Source organism: Amphibalanus amphitrite, unplaced genomic scaffold (assembly GCF_019059575.1).
Source record: "Amphibalanus amphitrite isolate SeventyFive unplaced genomic scaffold, NRLGWU_Aamphi_draft 000932F_arrow, whole genome shotgun sequence".
In the NCBI taxonomy this organism is placed as follows: domain Eukaryota; kingdom Metazoa; phylum Arthropoda; class Thecostraca; order Balanomorpha; family Balanidae; genus Amphibalanus; species Amphibalanus amphitrite.
The window spans coordinates 43,925-64,306 of NW_024882426.1; the positions used below are offsets into that span (position 1 = coordinate 43,925).

Consider the following 20,382-nt stretch of genomic DNA (forward strand, 5'->3'; position numbering starts at 1 on the left):
GGTGACGGGTCAGGTCGGGTGCGTCGCCTCACCGTCCACCGGACAGAGAAAGCGCCCGGAGAGGAAGAAGGCGGTCCGACCTGCCCGACACCCCGGCTCAGGAGATATCGCGCGCCATCTCCGACACAAGACACCGGCGTCGGGTCGGATTTCCCGGCTAGTTGCGCCGTCGGCCGGGTGGGCCGCCTCCTCAGCGCCGCTGGCAGGCACGAGGAATAGGACTGTCAAAGGAGCGCTGCGGGGATCGGATATCGTCTCGGTCGGGAAGTCCATACGTTCGGGTCAATAGTGTCCGAGTCACTCGCGCGGCTCCTAATTGGCCGGTCATTACACTGGCAGTCGAGAGGTCCGTCCGAAGCTCTAGTAGCTATTTTACAGTCACGACTCTCCGGTCTAAGCGACGGTCGAGATTCAATGGCGACTCAGTCAAGGTTACACTCCTGTGACCCACATAGGAAAGGTGAGAGTGGCCCAGGAGAAATACACCATTAAGGGCAGCCCCGGGCACAGTTTTCTCGTCAGAGGAAGTCGGCGTAATTGGTCTCGTCCATCGACAGCCATTCATTCAAAGAACCGAGAGGAGCAGGGAAATAGATCGACAGGGTTCACCGAAACGGCAGCAGGGCAGCAAACGGTTAAACCATGGCTGAAACAGTTTCTTACCGCTCCCGTTGTCTTTTCAGTCTACTTCTGCTGTAATTGTGGCGGCACGCCGAGCTAAAACCGTCACCATTAGGAGCAAAGCTAACAAAAACGCCAGCGACATACTGTCCACGCGTCCACGGTTCGGCAAGCCGACCCAGAGACAGAACTCACCAGCCCCGTCGCCCTAATAACACGCCTTTCCCCTCTCCCCAACTACCGGCACCTACAATGCAACCAACTCACGTAGCAGGAACAGTGAGCTTCTGTCTCCACTATCCATAGATCCTCCTTTTCGGCTAGCAATTCAGCAGTTCACAAATGACAGCCTCAATCAACACACTAGCATGAGTCGGACACCCAGATTCACCCAAAAGTGCAGCTATTCACAATAATTGCGCAGCAGAAACGATAAAAAGAAATTTTCGCAGCACTACAATTAATAGTTTCTGATACCAATCGTCTGTATTGTAATATATGAGCCCCATTGTTACGATCACATTCACATCGGACTACACAGTAGCTGTTCATCCCCACAGCCGCTGAAATAAAGAACACCATCGTGGGGCGGCACAACCATCTCACGTCTCGGAAATCACTGAAATCACTCATTTGATCACCAAATCGTCGGCAGATGACTAAAACAACACACCACCAACACGACAGTGCAACGGTGCAAAAACATGTAACATTATCGGTGGTGACACTAAAACCACGAGAACCACGAATAAGCGTCACGCATTCTAGGCGCCGCCGGCGCCTCCATTCTCGCTACATTCCACGTCTATTTCGCGCATCAAACGCCACACATTCCGCACATTTCACTGGGTCCCCACCTGCGGCCGATCAGCCGACCACTTCACACCCAGGCGCCAAACGCCGTCCCGACGAGCCATCGGTGGCAGTAGTCCACTGTGCGCCGGCGCCTTACAGTCGTCCAAAGCTCAGTTCACGCGCTACAGAGGAATGCAGGCCGCGCGAGGAGCGTCTGTGTGGTCCACTTTCGATGGACTGTGTCAGCTATCTACGAGTGACCTGGATGGACCCTTCCAGGTCGGGTGACCCTCCATCGTGACCATCCGTCAGGTCACCTGCCGACGGCTCGGTCCCGTCCGATGACCCGGCGCGGTGACCTGCAGCCGTGACCCGGTCTCAGGTCACCGGACCGGCGGCGCGCCCCGCCGCTCCCGCTTCTGCTGCAGCTGCTGGTGGCGCAGTGCCCTCTGGTGGTTCTCCAGGGCGTCAGGGTTGATGTCGTCCGCCTCCCAGGCGCTGGGCTCCTCCAGGTCAGTCAGCTCAGCCCCCTGGTGGATGGAGAGATAGCTTTAGTATCACGAAACACCATCAGGGCAGGCCAGACTTCCCAGGCGATACCCAAAGCAAACCAGCGTTGTATAGTGTGTGGGCAGTAAATAAAGAAAATCGACCATCCACACCACTAAACACGGTAAGCATATCATTCCGCCAGCCCACGAATCCCGCGTTACCTGCGGCTCCAGTGCGGTGTCTGTGTAGGCCAGACGCGAGGAGAAGCCGCCGGGAGCCGTCTGAGGCTCATCCTGGGGCGCCACCAGCACCTTCTGAGAGCGGCGGATCGTCGGGGCCATGTCCTGGAAAACAGTCACGGGCACATCGGTCACACGGAGGAATATGAGAGAATACAGAAAACGTTTGCTCAAATGCCCGGTAAGTGTCGAAAGCGAGTGAAAATGTTTCCTCAAAAATCGCTCTGACTAGTGACTCCGGGCTCAATATCAAATAATTATCACTCAGGTGGAGTTGCTGAAAATCCGGGTTCCGACGACTGAAACACCGAGGAAGGGGGGATAGGTCAAACTGAACTTACCGAGAAGAAGTCCGGCTCCGGTGCCGGCTCTGACTCGGAGACGCGCGCCCTCGAGTCGCGGTAGGCGCGGATCTTGTCCTGGACAGTAACTACGGATGTGGGCTGATCCTCCCAGTTCCAGGTGACAGCCGTGTCCTCCTGCAAGTTAGGTAGACACAGGAGGAAGTCAAAGTCGAGATGACTGTTAAAATAGTGAGAGACACAATTCGTCTTCATTTTCTAATAAATAGAGCTACTTGTTCCATACCTATTACAGCAGAATAGCTTAAGGAGAAGCCGGTTGAATAGTACGTTTTCCTTAGTCAGCAAAGGCAGCTGTTTCGCCGGAAGTAAAGAATATTCCAAGTGAAAAACGAGTTACACAGGCTTTTCTTTATTTCGGAAGAACTACATAAGAAAGACATGCGTTGTCACTATAACTTGCAAGTAAAAGACCGCTATGAATGGCAATCAAACATAACATCACCGGACACCGACCAGGACTAGAACCAAGGGGCTAATGGACGTAACGGTGTAAACCTGTTCAGAGACTGGATCCCATTCCCGTCCATCGATCTATAAGTCCAAGAAACTCAGCGGCCGGAAACCACGAAATTCCGGAACAAGCAAGTCATCAGCCGGTTAAAATCTGTCCAATATATCCTCAGTGTTGACATGTGCCATGTAGGTACCATCCAATTACAGCATGTCATCACTGAAATCTGTCTTTATTGTCGCTCGTAACTCCCTCCGGTCGTCTACCGGGGCGTGTCGTCCGCTCCCTCGGGTCCCAGGTGTCGGCGACAGAACTCGGCGATCTGCCAGCGGGTGTGACTGGCCGGCTCCGGGACCGTGTCAGCCAGCTCTCCGGGCTCCAGCAGTCGGCGCTGCACGGCCGGCAGCGGCGGCGGACGGTACACCAGCACCGGCGGGCTCCAGGCGGGCGCGCCGCGCGCCGGCCGCTGACCGCAGCGCCGCTGCAGCTCGCGTACGGCCGCCTGTCGCCGCGCGAACCGCTCCCGGATCACCCGGCGTCGGTCGAGCACGTGCAGCGCCGCGGCGCACAGTGGCTCCTCGTCATGCTCGTGCTGCAGCTCGTCCCCGAGCGGCGCCATATCAGTGGCCTCCTCCACCCACGGCTCGGCGGAGACGGCAGCGCCCCTGCCGCCGCCTCCCTCCTGCTCCCCGTCTGAGCCGGTGCTGCCGTCTGAGGCCGGGGACTCGGCACCGGGCCGGTGGGCGTACAATGGCCGGCGCTCGTCCACCGGCTCCGACGGAAACAGCTCGTCGTGCAGCAGGTCGGCCACCGCAGAGTCCGCCTCCGAGCTGTGGTCGAACACGAGTCGGCCCTCCAGCAGCGGCAGCGGGGCCTGGGGCTCGGCAGACATCTAGCGCCGCCGGACACAGCACCGGTGCGACCGCCACCAATGCGACACCAGCGCGACGCAGCGGAGCTTTCTGGACGGAAACTTATTGCGCAATGCAGTTTTTTGCGCCGCGCTCCACAACTTGCGGCGAAATAAAACGAAAAAGCTTTTAGTTGAAAAATACGCTTCAATTTGCAAAATATCTGAATATCTATCCAGCAAAAGAAAGGTCAAATATCTGTAATTATTTCAATGGAACAATGTCACAGACAACCTCGACAAAACGGCTTAGATGAAGACTTACTCGTGACCTCCGTTTTTATGGTCTTCGATTTACACGATTTATTCTAGATGTTGACCGGCATTTATTGAAGAAAAAAAAAATCCTGGCGATTTACCAGAGATGATTTCTTTAAACGGCAATGCCACCAAAACGTGTGTTGAAGCTTATGACACCTCCAGACGGTCAGCGTACTATGTGTACCACTCCGTAGGCGATCATAAAGTTGGGGACATTTGACAGAGAAAAAAGCTTGTGAAGCTATCATCTCCGCTCATCGCAACAACAAAAATTGAGATCAAATGAAAAGATGAACTCATGATTCACCACATCAATGGTGTGCTCCAGCATGTAACAAACCAGTGACTGAGTCTGCTTCCGGCTATGTGTCCGGTTTTCCTCCGATTATGTGACGGCGGCGGTCGAGGGGCAGTAATCGCCAGGCCATGTGTGGATCGCCCACGATCGTAAATACCTACAACACATACATAGATACGAGGTCCGGGGACATACGGGGCTGAGCCACGACCGGACCTACCTCCGACTGAGCCACGGGCACCGACTGGACCACATACACTGGACCGGACCTACCTCTGGCTAGTGTGTACCACTGTACACAGGGGCACCGACCGGACCTACCTCCGACCGAGGCACGGGCACCGACTGGACCACATACACTGGACCGGACCTACCTCCGACTGAGCCACGGGAACCGACTGGACGTCCACGGAGATGGGCAGACCCACGTTGGAGAGCTTCCTGCGCCGCTTGAAACAGCAGAAGGCGCGGCCGACCAGCGCCCACAGGCAGGCCAGCGCCGCCTTCACGCGGATCCACACCAGGCGCGGCAGGCCCATCTCTGAAACGGAACGCTCGGGTCACACCACGGCCGCACTGGCAGCAGTCGACCAACACTCCTTAGTCACTCGCGGAACATTGCAGTACTAAAACGCTGCTATGATGAGGGTATTGTGGAGTACCAAGGAGCTCCGGTATTATACCAAACATAGGCGACAGTAGTGCGTTTTTCCGCCTTGCATGCATAATTGGAAGTGTAGAGCCACTTTTTACGGCCGACGGTGTAAAATCCTCGTCCGACAGGAAAATATCTTCACGACGCTTTGCTCTTTGGGGGCCTCGTCGCTTCTTCAAACTTCAAATGAGGAAATTATCACCATACAATGAAAAACGAAGCATGAATACAATGCAGGTAGGTAGGTACCCATTGAAAGTAAGGATGTGTGCCAACTGAGTCCCAGGTAAACCATGAAAAGAAAAAATGGAGACTCGCCATTTGTCAGCAAAGCCAACGCTGTTAGCCTGCGCGGACCAGATGTTTACATACCCAATTGACTTTCCCCGTCACAAAGTATAGCCTTTGACATGGCTACTCTACTCACCCAGCTACCAATTTGGCTTGGCTCAAGTCCGTTTCGCCCCGGCAACTCAGATATAATGCCAGATTTGGGCCGGTGTAAACGGAACGCCATCGGAACAGGGTCGATATGGCTCTATTCCGGTTGGCCAGTCTTTGCCGTAACGCTCCGGGTTGGTATGGTTTCGGACCGCCAACTCCGGCACAGGTCCGGCTCCCTGCCACGGCGTGCTAAGGCCAGGTTCGGCTGCCTCGTAGCTGTTCTGGCTTACTGTGGCTAGAGTACGGTTGCGGTGCGGCGCGGCTGATGCGGGCGACTCCAGGATAAAGTGTCACCTCCAGTTAGAGCTCTAGACCTTGCCCGTACTTTGGCCGGAGTATGTGCCAGAGCTAGCCAGGGTAAAACCAGATATGGCCCAGACCAATTTTGCAAGTTAGTGCCAAGAAAAAAAACAACCTTTCAGTTCTTCAACTAAATCTGAAGGTCATTGGTAGACCTGACACCTAAAATTGGGTACCTACCAATTACCATACACTGTGTAGTGTGTAGTGTGTCCCATGACTTCCAAAAGGTGCAGGCAAGACTCCGGGACATTGGTAACAGATAAATCCAATGCCCCCACTATGTACTTTGTACACTGTGTCTTACATACACTATGTACTAATGCCCCTATTCATTTTTATGTTTTCTTTTACCTTCTCTCTTATTAACAATGATGTGCTGGAGATTAAACAATTACCAATGAAGGTTTTTTAATTTTTTTATTTGCTTGCATGATAGAAAATACCAACAGTCCCACTCAGCTGTTAGCAGGTGAGGCAGGTTAAGGTAAGAGGGACTTGACTGTGACGGCACTTCACCCTCATATATACAATAGGTATACAGTGCAGAATTTGGGTGGGGGGTCAGCTAGTTTATTCTTCTCTTGAGTGGACAAAGTTAGGTCAATGATTAAACACTGCATGCTGATTAATTCAATTAATGTTATATAAAGCTAAAGTTAAACAGCCTAGACTGAGACAAGAATTAGACTATCAAAATATCTGAACTCAGCTATTTATAACTGCGTCAGGCTCACCAACTAGGCGACAAATACTACTGTCATGAAATTGTCCAAATAGTGAACTTCATTTTTAGCGCACCCTAACTCTTCAACAACGAACTGCATTTTAATATTACCTACTCTTAACTCTACTGACTCTGCCGAGATCCATAGCTATGATAGTGATTACGGAGCGAGCGAAGCGAGCGGAGTCTTTCCTTAGATTAACGGAAATTTCTGAGTATGAGCGGCCGGCCGTGCGGACGCTTTTGCGAGGCTTATATCTCAGCAACCACTTGACCGATTTACATGCGGTAATTTTTGTAGGGTAGCTTCATTCCTTCTACCAAGTATTGGACTATTACCGATGCATGTGGGTGACCCCTTATGCACGTGCCACGTGCAAAACGAAGAGGTGTCAGTTTTGTAATTGTTGCAATATCTCGGTAACTACTTGGCCGATTGCGCTGAAAGTTGGCATGTAGGTAGGCACCCACTAGGCGCTGCATATCCGTGTGCCAGAGTTGGGGTGCTGCTGCACGTGCGCACGTGCAGGGGTCGTTTCCAGATCTCGAGAACGGCTGGACCGATGGCGCTCAAATTTGGTACACATTTAGGGACCAGTTAGTAGGGTGCCGTGCACAAGTCAGTTGGGACCCATTTTGCACGTGCGCACGTGCAGGGTGCCGCTTCCAGATCTCGAGAACGGCTGGGCCGATTGTGCTCAAATTTGGCACATCGCTAGAGACCGGTTAGTAGGGTACCGTGCACAAGTCAGTTGGAGGTACCCCCTCGAAATTTCGCACGTGCAAGGCTCACCCTCTCGCTCGCTCCGTTACTCGCCCCAAAAGGCGTTATACTGGGTAGGTACAGACTTGAAAAAGGCAACCAGCTTTCAAAGATATAGTCATAGAATGTATACCATTAATGAATGCTTACCTAATGCCCAGTCAAACTTGTTAGTTAATCACTGCAACTTTGCAACTTTGAGCTTCTCCAATGCAAAGAAAAATGGCCTTGAAAATGGAAAAAAAAGAAAAACAGAAGCCGTCTCCGTCAGAGTGCGCATTAGTTGTCCAAGAAGCGTCATTACTGGAAATATTTGTTTCTGTGTTTTCTTATCAAAGTGACGCTTGCGTAAGCGGAAAATAGCAAATCACCTTGCGCATATTTTCAAATGACCAATTGAAATGCACAAATGTAGCTGGGCATCTAATTTTCAAACAGGAATCGTTGTTTTTCCGGTTTTTCCCTCGGTGACCCACGTCAACACTTTTTCCCATCCTTTTTCCCACATCGTGCTTTGCCTTTTTCCATTGGGATTTTGGTGCCAATAGTACATCAACGTACACTTGGATGCGACAGAAGAGAAGTTATCTGAAAATTTTAAAGCAGCAGGTCAAGCAGGTGGGTTTAATTTATAGCTCGCTTCCTTACTCTATGACATTTTGAATTTCCTAATAGTGGCTAACTTAAGCTAACTTAGGGAAGTAGGTAGGTTGGTAGGTACGTATATGTATGTAGATAGGTCCTATGTTGACTTAAGAATTACATGAAGTTCCACAGTATTTCAAGATTATGTTTGTCCATAGTGCAAATATGAAGGCAATACCTACTTGCTTACTCTGATAACTATTGCACCTCAATAGTTGATAACTATTTCACCTGCCGTGGGTACGTGTGTCACCTTTCACTAATGTTTGCAGTTTGGGCCTCCCCTGTTATGCTCTTATTCAAAACATGTCAATGTGTAACACTGAAGAAAGCTGCCCCACACCAACACTGTAAAAAGTCCAAGTGTTCCAGTTAGCACCTGACATTGATATGATTGCATCTTACGTATACCTAGGCACCTACCATATTTTGTATTCTGGTCTCAGGAGGTCTAGGGGCTGAAAGTTGCAGTGGGTGAACCAGGTGAGTGAGTGAACCAGGTGAGTGAACCAGGTGAGGGCTTCACTAGTTAAGGACATGTCAATGTGTGTGACATGTACCTACTGCTGTCTGCTGGTGTCTCTACTTTTCCCTTTTCATTATTTGAAGTATCTTATATTGACTGCTGTATTGATTTCTTTCAGGATGTCCAACCCTCTCTCCAATGTGCCCCCACCGGCTGCACTGCCATCATTTGTGGCAGCTCCTTTGCCGCCACCAGCTTCTGAAGCAGTGGCGCCACCAGCTGGCACATCTGCAGCTGTCACCTCTGCTGCCCCGCCCGCTGCTAGTTCCGCACCGCCTGCTGCAGGCTCCTTGCCGCCACCACCGGCAGCCTCTGCCATGCCGCCACCGCCAGTGGGTGTGGCCCCACCCACAGGCAGTACCCACCCGCCGCCGCTGCGCACCATCCCGACGGGCATGCTGGCTCTGAACGAGTCGGTGCCGCCGCTGCCCTCGCTGCAGCCAGCCGGCACGGTGCCCGTGCCGCCGGTGGGAGGTCCGCCGCCGACCGCCGGCCCGCCGCCACCACCGCCCACCGGCACCGGCCACCACGTGCCGCTCTCGTACGCCGGCCACATCTCCCGGCCGCGCTACGTGGCGCCGCCAGGTATGTTCACTGACCTGTAAGAAGACTCGAGCTTTTGCTTCAAGATTATGCCACAATCGGTCTATGACAGGTACCATTATGCCATTATGCTGAAGCATCTTGATGCTGCCTCTTAATACTACGTTCAGTGTTCATTCATCCATATCAAATTTCAGCTGGTCATTTTCCTAAGCGGAAGTATGTTCGTTTCAGAGCTGCCAACGACGGGCGGCGCGGGCCCCGCCCCGCTCTACCAGACGGGAGCAGTGACCGGGGCGCCTCCGATGCCCGACTCTCAGCTGGGCGGCGTCAGGTCAGTGGTGACCGATGTGTGGTACACGCAAGCCAGCCACTGGGCTGCATTGGGGTGACTCATGGCTAAGATCAAAGTGTGGGGATGTGATGATTGAACAGGTTGTGGTTCTGGATATTGAAATATTTTGAAATCCGTGATTTGGATATGTCTAAGGATTTGCTATCATGAGTTGAATTGGCATTGATAAAGTGATAAAAATTGACGTGACAAAGTTATGTCACGGATTAAATGCACTTCTTGCGGATCATATGCGTAATGACGCATTCATTTCTTCGTATAAATGACGGCTCAAATTGACTGTGAATAATCAAACTTAAGCTGTGATTATGATTCAGGGTAGCCTAACTATCCACCCGAAGGCCTAGCTTGATAATTGCACCACTGACCAACCATGCTATATCTCATACTTTGACCTCCGCTGTCAGTGTGATGCCGATGTCGTCCGCCGGCGGCGCCACCGTCGACTACGCCCAGACGCCGTACTCGTACGCGGGGGCTGCAGACCCCGCTGGCGGAGGCGGGGCGCACGGCGAGGGGTGGCTCGGCTGGATCAAGGACACGGTCCAGAAGAGCGAGGTGCTGAGCAAGGTGGCCGAGCGCGCGCGTACCTCCATGGACTCTATGATCACCACGCTGGACCCGCAGATGCGCGACATCATATGTAAGTTCTGAACGGAAGTGAAGGATGATATAGGAATGGTTCATTCGTAATATGTTTTGTTACGAGTTGTTGCACCTTCGATATCGCACGTTTGCTATTCGGACGTGCAACAAATCGATCGCCCTCGATTTACTGGTCGGCAGCCAGTCATGATAACTTGTCGGTACTCGACCCTATCATGCGCCGTTTACCGCGCTTTCCAAATCGATAGCCACATATTTGTGATATGCGCTAATTTTACTCTTGCCCTGTGCTATGTGGCTGACTGGGACCGTCCCTGTGCATTTTGATTGTAATTTTCCTCTGTTTGTACTGTAATTATCCCTGGTTATTTCTCAGACGGTGGTGAGCAGAGGTCCTCTCGGTCTCGGGGCAGTGCTGTCGGTATTTGGTAGGACCGGGCCGCCTGCCGCGCCTGCGGACTGTGCAGCTTGTGTGTTCATGTGGTCGCGCTGCTGAGGCCGGTGTTGATGGTAGCAGGGGCGCTGGGTCTTCATTGCTATCCTGTTTTCGTTGCGCATCTTCGCCTGGGCTGGGCAGTGTGTGTCGGGCTATAACAGTGTGGTGGTGGTGGTGTCTGTGGTGGTGGGTTTGTGTCTTTGTTACGTCCGGGCGACCCTTTCCATTTGCATCTCTATGCTTTGGAGAGGAGTCAGCTGCTAGGGTAATCATGTTGGTTTTTCTTCTAATTAGAAGAGGGCTTCCGTCAATGACCTGTGCCAAGATCAACGCAAAACGCACCGATAAATTTAATGACGGACGACAGATGTGTTGCCCTCCAATCAACATACAAGTCAACCACCAGTCGTTCAAAGTTCTGTCTTGATTTTTTGTTCATTGTTCCCATTTTGCCATCAGTTTGCGAACGGTTGGGTATCGTTCGCTCAAAAGCCTAATCATTTAGTTATGACAGGTAACGTCATATCTCTTCCCGAGCAGCTGATTCACCACCATAAAGCTGGCACTGGCTCACTCTGGGACACACGGGTATCCAGTCGGTCCACGTTTACTCAGATATATCGGTATGACAATGTTTTAACCCAATACAGTAGGTGGAACTATGGTCATGAGTACCCAAATATAGGAACTTTCCCATTTTTGGGAACAGAGTTCCCAAATATGGGAACGGGCGTTCCCATTTATGAGAACGGAAGGTAATTTTTCGGCCGTTCGCCCACTAAAACTCATTAGTGCACCACGTCTCAAAAAAGTGCACGCTAATTTAAGTATCTACTAAGTCTCTATAAAATTATCTTTAATCTGACCGTCGAACAAGGAAATTGACCGTCGAATGATATTTTTAATGATTTTTTGAAATGACGGAATGGTGAAAACATGGGTTATTCTACATTTAACATGCAATTTTAAGGAAAATGAAGCGTTTTTTGCATTTTGAGGTCAAGGATAATAATTTTCGCCTGGTTATGAAGTTTCATATTAGCGACACCAGATGCTGACATATGCAAGCGAACACGCGGACAGTCCCGAGGTAATATTGTTGACTTTTGGTGTCGGGGCGCACGACCTCGTGGAACGTCAGTGACTTTACCGAACTACTGTTGTAAACTCAGTTTTAGTGGTTTAAAATTATTCAGCTGTATTTTATCAGCCCGGAAAGACATATTTTATTTGGATGCTAGCTGTTTAGCGTTGTTTTATAAGGAGCGTCATGAGCGTGGTTTTTGTCTTCCGTGTTTCTAAGCATGATCGTTTTGGGGGAATTTCTCTTATATAGGTCGCTCTGTGTGGCTTGTTTATAATTTTTATGCTGATTTCGATCATTCCTCGTGCCCTTCCTACCAGGCCTTTTGCCACTTACACTCATTAAGAAAGGAAAAAACTAGATTTTCATTGGGACTAGGTGTTTTGAGTGTGTAACATATTCAGCGTTCCCATTTTTGGATACTTCCTTGTGCTCGTCAACTATCAGTGTTAAACAGACAGGTGCTTGACATGTCTCCACCCTCGGCGCGGACGATGGATATAGGTACGGAAGACCTTGTTGAACATCGCTGAGCGTTGTGAATTACGTAATCCTGCAGAGGGGGGCGTGCCCGCTACGAGATCGACGGGAATAAAAGCGCAGACGACCGGGCGAAACATGCGACGGTCTTGCCGGAAAGGTCATCTGATGATTGTTGCGTTAACAATGAGTTGCGGCGTTGGACGTGATGCTTGTTAATGAAAAGAGCCCCTGAAAGGCGTCGGTGAAATCGTTCCCAATATTGGGTACGCCGTTCCCATAATAAGGAACGCTTGCAGCGCCAGTGTACGAGAGCGTTCCCAAATTTGGGCTCGCGTCCCGGATGATGGACTGCTTTAGAAATAGGGGAACGATTTGAAACTACGATGGGCCTTACAATATCAAACTCTTTCCCAACAATATTGAGACAAATATCAGGCGGTTCACGGTCGTTTTATATTTTTTGGACGTCATTTAGCGGTTCTTTTTCTTGTTTTAAATAATGCCTACATGGCGTTCCCATATTTGGGTTTATCGTTCCCAAACATGGGAACGAAAATGCGTTCCCGAAAATGGGTACGCTTGACCATAGTTCCGCCTACTGAATACGTAGCCCGAAAACCCGATAACCCTTTCATGTGCCCCGATCGACTGACGCTGTATAATTGTTTACAAGCGTTAGTTTTGCTCATGGTTTTGGCAGCATTAACTAATATGACATTTTACTGTATCATATGGTCCTTTAGAGAATATCTATACAACTCCTAATCTCGTTTTCAGTGAGTTCTCTGGTGATAACTTTTCACCCTAAACATCCGTGTTATTCTAATGTGTAAAATGTCGGTGCTCTGAGTATGCTACATGGCCTTGCTGTATTAAACGCCTTCCACGAACGATGCAATACGTTCATTTGTATGGCTTGGTGTCCGTGTGATCCCTAGCCATTGTGTGTGTCCTGCAGACTCGGGCGGTGACCTGGACATCGTGGTGGCCTCCGACAAAGAGGTCAAGGTGTCTGCCGTCAGAGAGGCCTTCCAGCTCGTTTTCGGAAAGGCCACCGTCCAGTGAGTCGGAGGCGGGATACACTGGGGGGGGGGGGGGGCGGGGATTGGTGGGAGGGGTCGGTGGGAGATCTATGGAATTTTACGCAGTTAGCACCTGACGGTATTAATTTACGATTACAATATTTTGCTTTAGTTTGTTGGATTATAATATGAGGACTACATTGCGAATACTCTTGAGATTATGCGACGTATTACTGTACTGCGTTAGTTGTTACACCGATTACCGGTGAGTGTCCGCTCACTGACCTCTCCACTTCCCACAGGGGTGTGCCGTCACCGGGCCCCTGTCTGGTGCCTCAGCCGGTCGGATGGCAGGGGGCACGCGCAGCCGCTGAGGCTCGCGTGCAGTCCCTGCGCAGCTCAGGCCTGGTACCGGCCCAGCAGGCCATCGTGGCTGCCGAGGGCTTCATCGTCCAGCTGCAACCGGAGAGGTGACGATTGAGGGAAAGCATCGGAGGGACTGAGGGAGGGAGACGAATAAGATGAGGTTGATGGGCACTGGGCAGGCTTGTGATGGCACTCCTGCACTGACGTCTGAAGCGACAGGTTATATTTTATGGGGATAGAGTCCGAACAAACATAAAGGAGACGGTCTTTTCGTTTTTGAACAATCTGGCGCTGGTATTGTGCGGAGGATTTAGCGTGTCAAGTTCAGTGGACCTAACGTGTCCTGTCCGTCCGTGTCTATCCGTTCTGTTTCTGTCCGTATGTGTGCCGTTCCGCGGCTGACGTGCTGTGCGTTGCGCTGACGTCCCGCCGCCCTGCTGGCTGCTACTCACCCAGGTGGTTCGACATGACGCTGCTGCTGCTGGACGAGCCGGCCGGCAGCGCGCTGAGCGTGTTCACACAGCCCACCGAGGTGCCGGAGGCGTGGGTGCAGCGCATGGAGGGCTCGACGCCGCCCGATCACCCGCAGCGCTGGGCGGGCCTGCAGCTCACCGTGGGACAGGTGGCCTCCGAGACACTGCAGGTCAGTTAGACCTTAGGAATTTCATTTTAAGCATTTAGCGCGGGTAAACAGTGAATATGTTGTTGGGGGATCCAGCAGGGAGTGGCCCTTGAGTGTCTGGTCACCTGGGCCGAACTTCCATAAACAACTACATTCTCAATTGAGTATGTCGGCCACAAGTGTCAGCCTGAGTGTCACGAGTGTCCTACGTTTCTTTATGAAATAAAGTGGATGCGGGAATGCGAAGCCCTTACCGAGCGACTTGCGACTACTCTCTGGTCGGCAGGTGGCGCCGTCTGCTTGGCACGAGGTGACCTGCGGTCTGACGCGGCGCGAGCTGCTGCTGCCGGCGGCTCGCAGTTTGGCGCACCAGTTCCGGACGCGGCGCGGCTCCTGAGGTGTCACTATGTCCCTCCCTGACCGGCGAACGGACCGGGACTGATCATTGATCACACATGAGACATGATGCTGGAGAGCGGTGAAGGTGTGGGCTCACAAACCACACATGCGGCGGGCGGCGAAGTGGCCCGGTCTCTGCGGAGGTCACTGGCAAGAACGGTGTGATGGCTTCCTCGGCGACCGAGGTGGGTCCGAACTGGGCCTGTCCGGCCTGGGCGTCAGCGATAAGGTCTATCGATGCTGTTTTTTTTTTTGATGGTGTCAAAATTAAACGAAATTAAAACGTTTTTTATCTAATATTGCGGCATCGCTGCGTATGCTCAGTTGCACCTGTTCATTAAAGACACGTCTGGTTATCGATACGAAAATCCCGTGCCAGTGTATTTATGTAATAATTCCATATTTTATGAACGGATGCGGCGTTACGTTTTGTTCACTAACAGTTTATTGTGCCTGGGAGTATCGTATTTGATAAATGTGTGGCGTTTATGCTTATAGTGAAACATCGAAAAAGTGTTGTTTTGGGCTAGCATTATCTGCTTACAGTTGGTTGAGGTGCTCGGTAGCTCTAAGGTAAGCACAGAACTAAGTTCAAGTGTCTAAGCAAAAGTCTTGTGAGCCATGCCATGCACTTGGTGCTTGAAGGTAGGCACTAGGCAGTGTGTGGTTTTCTGCGTGGGGTGGTTGCACTGTTGGTAGATAAGACAGCGTGTGGATGCGCGTGCCTAGCCAGCGCCATGAAATTGACTCTGCTTTTCGAATCAGCCAGTCATCTCAATGATAGCTGAGAGACCGGATCTCCCGAACGCTCTCTAATTGATACGAAGATAGGCGAGTGGTCGGTCGACGGGCAAAATGTTGCGTTGTAAGAGATATGCGTATTCGTAAAGAAAGATTGCGTTGCTTCCCAGTTATATTTTTAAGATCCCTGGCATCTTTGATTGAGTAAATAGACGCGTTTACATAGGGTTTGTTGCAAGCTTATATCTCCGTCCGTGATGTTGCAAAAGATGCCAATGGTGCTTAACAATTTACAAAATGATCCCCTCTAAATATTTGAAGACCACTGCATCGAAATTATCGCCAAATTAACGAGCTAGAGCCTCGTCAAAAATGCTATGTAAACCGGGTTAATGATAATAACTATATTGAAGTTTTGTGGAAAGGTGATCGATCCTCCAGCTCTTGAATGCGCTATCAAGGCAGTTTGTTTCTGTCTATTGCGAATATGTTACGAATTCCCTAGTTTCTCTACGCAAAAGCTCTAGGGCTTATTGTCATGTATTCATGCCGACTGCGTCCATACAGCAGCTCCCGGCGTGTTGTGTTTGAAGTATTTTTCCAGCACAGCACGCAGAGGGTAGGTTTGGGGCACCAAGAAAGAGTGCCGTTCATATGCATCGGGGAGCTTTGGCGCGGCTGTACGCTATTGTTGATAACTATTGAAGGATGTTTATTATGAATAAATAGACAAAAGATTGACATCGATTGTGAATTTGTTTATTACACAGCGTGCGCCATACATGAATGACATCGGCAGTATTTTTGTCATGTATCCGCGTCAATGCCCGGTTCTGAATGAAAACTACACAGGAACCTCCGCTATCCTAAGTAACATCTATAACAAGTAACAATAGCACGCACGATATCAGTCAGTACCCACAGAAATGCGTTTCAGGGTAACTACTAACTATCCCGTGCCGATTTTCCTATTCTCTTCGTGTAAGAGCATGGTATGTTCACAGCGCGAACTGGTTATATCGGCACAAATCACGGTGCTTTGGTCACCCCTCACAAATAGCTGAATGTCTTTGTAGACGAGCAACAATCACGTTATCTGCGATCTTGAGTCCATCTTATCGATGAAAGTTAGCCTCAAGCTTCGTTCCTGCATGACAATCGCCTTCTATAGGAGCGGTAAGAACGAGGTCATATCTACATTGACTGGTCCGTGCAGGGTTTCGCGTTCACCTTCAATCGCATGCAGCGCTCCCCTGATTCTCCGATATCTCCGGATAACCCTACCCTCAGGGTACGGCAGTTGGGGGCTGGTTCATGGCTATCGGAGAGACGGAGACTAAACCCGACAGCGTCCCTGTTGGCAGGGTACGAAGCTATCAGTCGTAGGAGATTCTGTGGCCAGTGTACTCGTACCAGTGGAGTCCTTCACCTCACCGGCAAGATTATACATCACTCTCATCGGTTGAATTTGTCATCACACTGCCGAGATCCAACGTCCCGGCCACTTATAGGCCCTCCGGGTCCTTTGATTGGCTCGTTTTACGTGTCAGCTCTTGCACTGGTATCCGCACTGGCTCTTTGTAGTCCGGCGGTGACGCGGCTGATCCCTGGAACTCTGCCGGGTCGTAGAAGGACAGCGCCTCGAAGTCGGCCCGGTAGAGCCGCTGCAGCTGCCGCAGCTGGTCAGCCGACAGCTGGCCGAGCAGCTGGGAGACTGTGGAGGGGCTGGGACCGGCCGCTGCCGCCCGGGCCGCCGGACTGCGCGGGTTCGGCGCCGGCCGCCGCAGGTAGTCAGAGATACCCCACTGTCGGCCCTGCGGAAAAAGGGAATCGCAAAAGTCAACAAATGACGCCAGTATTGAGAGATGACCTCACCCACTGCGCCGGGAAGGGACAGAGTGGTCGGGTCTCCAATGCATGGGGTGATATTGACGGCCGCTGTTGGATGCTCTTTGTGTACTTGCAGTGCTATTGTTCTTAGAGCATTGCAGCTTTTGCCAAGTTCGGTCTTGTCAGCCGACTGCAATGTAGCAGTTTCCGGAGCTTGGTGTTGTCTTTGTAGAGGGTGTTGCAGTCTCTGATAATTGATGTTAGCGGTGCAAGGGGCGCTGCAGTCTCCAAATCATACATGGTGCTACTATTGTGTGAGGCATTGCAGTCTCCTGTGATGAGAGTTACATTTGTGTGCGATGTTGCAGTCTCCAGTCTTTTGACACTTTTGCTGGTGTTTTGTAATGGTGTTGCAATTTTTATTGTTTCGAGTGATTGTTAATGCATGCTTCCAGTTTCCAGTCGTGGGGTTACTGTTTTACCCGTCATTGCAGTTTCTCGACGGGTGTTGACCCAGCGCATGGTTAGTAGTTAGTGCCCACGCTGCCTTCACGGCTGCATTATTGAATCTCATGACTGCCACTCATCTTCCGTAACCTGGCATCGTGAGATCGTGCCATTCAGAAGTACACGACCTCTGAGTATACCCCTGCCCCTCACCAGCCTCCGGTCAACCCTCACATCCCTTCCTCTCCCCGACAGTTTCTCACCAGTTCCTCCAGCTCCTCGTCCTCCGTCTCTTTCTGGACGATCAGCCGCCGGCCGATGACCCCGCAGAGGTCACAGGTCACTGTCAGCGGTCCGAGGCCCTCCGGCAGACCGGCGTCGCCAGAGTTCAGCGCGTGCACCGCCTCGGGGAATGTCGAGGTCGCCGTGGGGAACCTGAAGAGGGAGACGGTAGGTAAGAAAAACACGTCATTCAAACAATTTGTGAAATTATATACGAAGCGATAGCTGAGATGGAAGAACTGTTCTCGTCCTCATCTTTAGCGATTGGTTGTAGGTAGGCAAAATAGGAGTGATTTTATGAGGTCCTGATGCTTGAAATGTGAGTGAATTTATAATGCACACACCAGCCCCTAAGAATGTGTGACTGCTTAGAGGTCGGATTGAAACAGGTCAAGTGCTCCTCTCAAGTCTCAAATGTCCATCGTGTTCTGGCTCCGGGAACGGAGAGCGTTCACTCACGGTTTCCTGAGGTAGGCTGCTGCTAGCCTCGAGTAAGGATGGCTCACGGTCACCACATGGGTCCAGTCGGCAGAGTCCAACGGGCTGCCGGAGCTGCCGTCCTTCAGTGCCTGCAGGCGGCGGGCGTCCTCCCGACAGCGGGTCAGGTCTGTAGGGGAGAGACGTAAGTCAGAGAAGAGCTCCCCTGTGGTGTGGCGGGGCGGCCCGGGTCTGCAGTGGAGGGGTTAGAGAAAGCATTCACCGTCCTGTATTCAATTGATGGTTTATAGGGGAGAAGTGGGTTGAGTCAGAGCCAGAGAAAGAGTCGGTGGGTCCAGTCTATAGGGGAGCGAGAGGGGCGGGGACCAGAGAACGGTGTCTAGCGTCCACCTGCAGCGGGTAATGTCTGTCGGGTGGGGACTGAGCCACGTGGGAGAACTGACCCCGGCACCGAAACGAGTCCCTGAACGGGACATGACACGCGGGCGGATAACACAGTTGACATCTAAGTCGAAACGGTCCAGGAGGTTACATTTGAGATTAGTGATAAAACAGGTCAGGGTTTGTCGTATCACCCGCTCCATCGGCACCACACGGCCACAACAGCACGGCCGGTCTTATAACGCGGCACGACTCGGTCATGAACTCGCCACAATAAACAAAAAACGTCCCGACTACACCACCTGACGCTGACCCCGCTCCATGTCCAATTTTCCCTCTCGCGTACCGTTGGGTCGCTCTCCGCAGCGGTGGCTGGGGTCGGCACGAGCCAGTCTCGTGAATGTCCTCAGCCAGAAGTGGTCACCGGTGTCCCCCTCGGCGCACGAGGCTAGTTTGTGACGGCTGGAGATGAGCAGGCCGCGGATGTTGGGGCCGGGCCGGCTGAGATGAGTGACATGAAATGGGAACGGTCAGTTGGGTGATACGGATGTACAAACACGTTTCTAAGATAAAAATGTGTTGACATGAAATCGTACATGAAAGTCGGCAACAGTCCTGATGTGAGAATTAGACCATGGAAATAAGAACATGAAATCAACGCGATACAAAGTAAGCACTGTGGGCTGCGCGTAATCTATTGGTACCGTTTAGTCTTCCAAAAAAACTGACCGGCGATAAGCGGCCCGAATTTCATTGTCACTGAGTTTATCCACCAGCGCATCTATTGTACCCACCTGTGCGCCCTGGTGGCACCGGCCTCCTGGCAGTAGCGCTCCACCAGCCGGCCGCGGAGGGCCCACCGGTCTGCAACGTTCCTCCGCCGGAGTTCAGCCGTGGTGACCTCCGAGAGCGGCACCTCGGCTACTGGCAGCAGCGGCGGGCTCTCCTCCTCCTCCGACAGCATGGCCAGCGGCCCGGACACCAGCAGGAAGCACATGGTGTAGTAGGCAGTCATGGTGAGCACGTACAGACCCTTGTGGCGGCCGTCGCTGAAGAACATGCGGTAGATGATGATGGAGATCATGGTGAAGGAGATCTGGCGAGGTAGTGGTAGAGTGGAGAGGACAGACGGTACGCTCGATCGGTACGTCCGATGTGAAGGATGTAAGGCTAGGCTGGTGATCACGCCGCCCAGTTAGGATGTAATGAACGGGTAAGGGCGCCCGAGGGCCCAGTCGGTGGAGAGACGTCAGACGGCAGTCAGTGAAGAAATCTTGGGTCTGCGGTTGCTCCAACACGCTGTTCAGGAGGACTCCCTAACGAGCTGTGATGGATCCGGCTCCGGGGGCTGTTAGTTGACTGACCTTCCCTTTCAGAGGGATGATGCACCCGTAAGCTGGAGGTCGGTACTGAGTTTCGCACACAGGGTATGAGTAACGTGGACTTTTGCAGGTCGACGCCCGACCACTCGGAGGCACGCTGCTCAGTCAGTCCGTGTATCACCAGGCACTGCCCAGTATTGACTAGATCACTGTTCACCGTCTGTCAACCAGCCGTGCACCGTGCTCCTTTCACCGTGCACCGACCCCGACCGACAGACCGACCGACCGCCGCTCTCCCCGACGGAGTCGCCTGGTCCACGCGCCGGGCCCGACTGACGCGGCGGACCGACCGGCCGGCCGACCGACCGGCAGACCGGCTGACCGACGGTGCGCCGGTGTCGGAGCGGCGTGCACCGTCACAGTCGACATCTACATAGTGGCCGCCGCCGACTCCTCTGCGGCTACCGATGCTGCTCCGACCATGTACCACCTCCCGCTCACGCTTCCGCCGTCGCGTGTTCCGCAGAGATGCA

General features: G+C 52.1%; 3 protein-coding genes across 10 annotated transcripts; 1 reads left to right on the forward strand and 2 right to left on the reverse strand.

The window, feature by feature from the left end:
- Window positions 1-1,088: 1,088 nt before the first annotated feature.
- LOC122368209 (receptor-binding cancer antigen expressed on SiSo cells-like) lies at window positions 1,089-7,612 on the reverse strand. 3 transcript variants are annotated; one of them, XM_043341935.1, is made up of 5 exons: window positions 7,472-7,612; window positions 4,807-4,973; window positions 2,489-2,626; window positions 2,130-2,252; window positions 1,089-1,946 (listed from the first exon to the last, which is right to left on the reverse strand). In XM_043341935.1, exons 2-5 carry the CDS (start codon window positions 4,969-4,971, stop codon window positions 1,800-1,802), a joined length of 573 nt encoding a protein of 190 aa, XP_043197870.1. In that variant the 5' UTR covers window positions 4,972-4,973; window positions 7,472-7,612; the 3' UTR covers window positions 1,089-1,799. The 3 variants fall into 3 exon arrangements, 2 of the variants coding, with proteins under 2 accessions (XP_043197870.1, XP_043197871.1); XM_043341936.1 differs by lacking the exon at window positions 7,472-7,612 and adding an exon at window positions 7,352-7,400; XR_006254201.1 differs by lacking the exons at window positions 4,807-4,973; window positions 7,472-7,612 and having other exon boundaries at window positions 2,489-4,642.
- Window positions 7,613-7,772: 160 nt separating this feature from the next.
- Window positions 7,773-15,890, forward strand: LOC122368207 (protein PRRC1-like). 6 transcript variants are annotated; one of them, XM_043341927.1, is made up of 10 exons: window positions 7,776-7,939; window positions 8,413-8,449; window positions 8,611-9,077; window positions 9,270-9,369; window positions 9,798-10,033; window positions 10,373-10,378; window positions 12,958-13,060; window positions 13,324-13,491; window positions 13,844-14,030; window positions 14,296-15,890. In XM_043341927.1, the coding sequence occupies exons 3-10, from the start codon at window positions 8,612-8,614 to the stop codon at window positions 14,404-14,406; spliced, it is 1,377 nt and encodes a 458-aa protein (XP_043197862.1). In that variant the 5' UTR covers window positions 7,776-7,939; window positions 8,413-8,449; window position 8,611; the 3' UTR covers window positions 14,407-15,890. The 6 variants fall into 6 exon arrangements, with proteins under 6 accessions (XP_043197865.1, XP_043197862.1, XP_043197863.1 ...); XM_043341930.1 differs by lacking the exon at window positions 10,373-10,378 and having other exon boundaries at window positions 7,773-7,939; XM_043341928.1 differs by lacking the exon at window positions 8,413-8,449 and having other exon boundaries at window positions 7,776-7,930.
- Window positions 15,891-15,892: 2 nt separating this feature from the next.
- LOC122368208 lies at window positions 15,893-20,165 on the reverse strand. Its single transcript, XM_043341933.1, has 5 exons — window positions 19,322-20,165; window positions 18,874-19,028; window positions 18,168-18,315; window positions 17,690-17,861; window positions 15,893-16,963 (listed from the first exon to the last, which is right to left on the reverse strand). Exons 1-5 carry the CDS (start codon window positions 19,609-19,611, stop codon window positions 16,655-16,657), a joined length of 1,074 nt encoding a protein of 357 aa, XP_043197868.1. The 5' UTR covers window positions 19,612-20,165; the 3' UTR covers window positions 15,893-16,654.
- Between the last annotated feature and the right edge of the window lie 217 nt (window positions 20,166-20,382).

What these genes read in the sequence shown, in the direction of transcription:
- LOC122368208 (XM_043341933.1), bottom strand. Translation starts at nt 19,611, where the DNA reads ATGATCTCCATCATCATCTACCGCATGTTCTTCAGCGACGGCCGCCAC. An exon ending in GGTGCCACCAGGGCGCACAG is followed by an intron (nt 19,029 to 19,321) that starts GTGGGTACAATA and finishes CACTCATCTCAG; the next exon opens with CCGGCCCGGCCCCAACATCC. An exon ending in ACGAGGAGCTGGAGGAACTG is followed by an intron (nt 16,964 to 17,689) that starts GTGAGAAACTGT and finishes CTTTTTCCGCAG; the next exon opens with GGCCGACAGTGGGGTATCTC.
- LOC122368207 (XM_043341927.1), top strand. Translation starts at nt 8,612, where the DNA reads ATGTCCAACCCTCTCTCCAATGTGCCCCCACCGGCTGCACTGCCATCA. An exon ending in TCTCAGCTGGGCGGCGTCAG is followed by an intron (nt 9,370 to 9,797) that starts GTCAGTGGTGAC and finishes CTCCGCTGTCAG; the next exon opens with TGTGATGCCGATGTCGTCCG. An exon ending in TTCGGAAAGGCCACCGTCCA is followed by an intron (nt 13,061 to 13,323) that starts GTGAGTCGGAGG and finishes CACTTCCCACAG; the next exon opens with GGGTGTGCCGTCACCGGGCC.
- LOC122368209 (XM_043341935.1), bottom strand. Translation starts at nt 4,971, where the DNA reads ATGGGCCTGCCGCGCCTGGTGTGGATCCGCGTGAAGGCGGCGCTGGCC. An exon ending in CGGAGCCGGACTTCTTCTCG is followed by an intron (nt 2,253 to 2,488) that starts GTAAGTTCAGTT and finishes ACTGTTTTCCAG; the next exon opens with GACATGGCCCCGACGATCCG. An exon ending in ACACCGCACTGGAGCCGCAG is followed by an intron (nt 1,947 to 2,129) that starts GTAACGCGGGAT and finishes TCCATCCACCAG; the next exon opens with GGGGCTGAGCTGACTGACCT.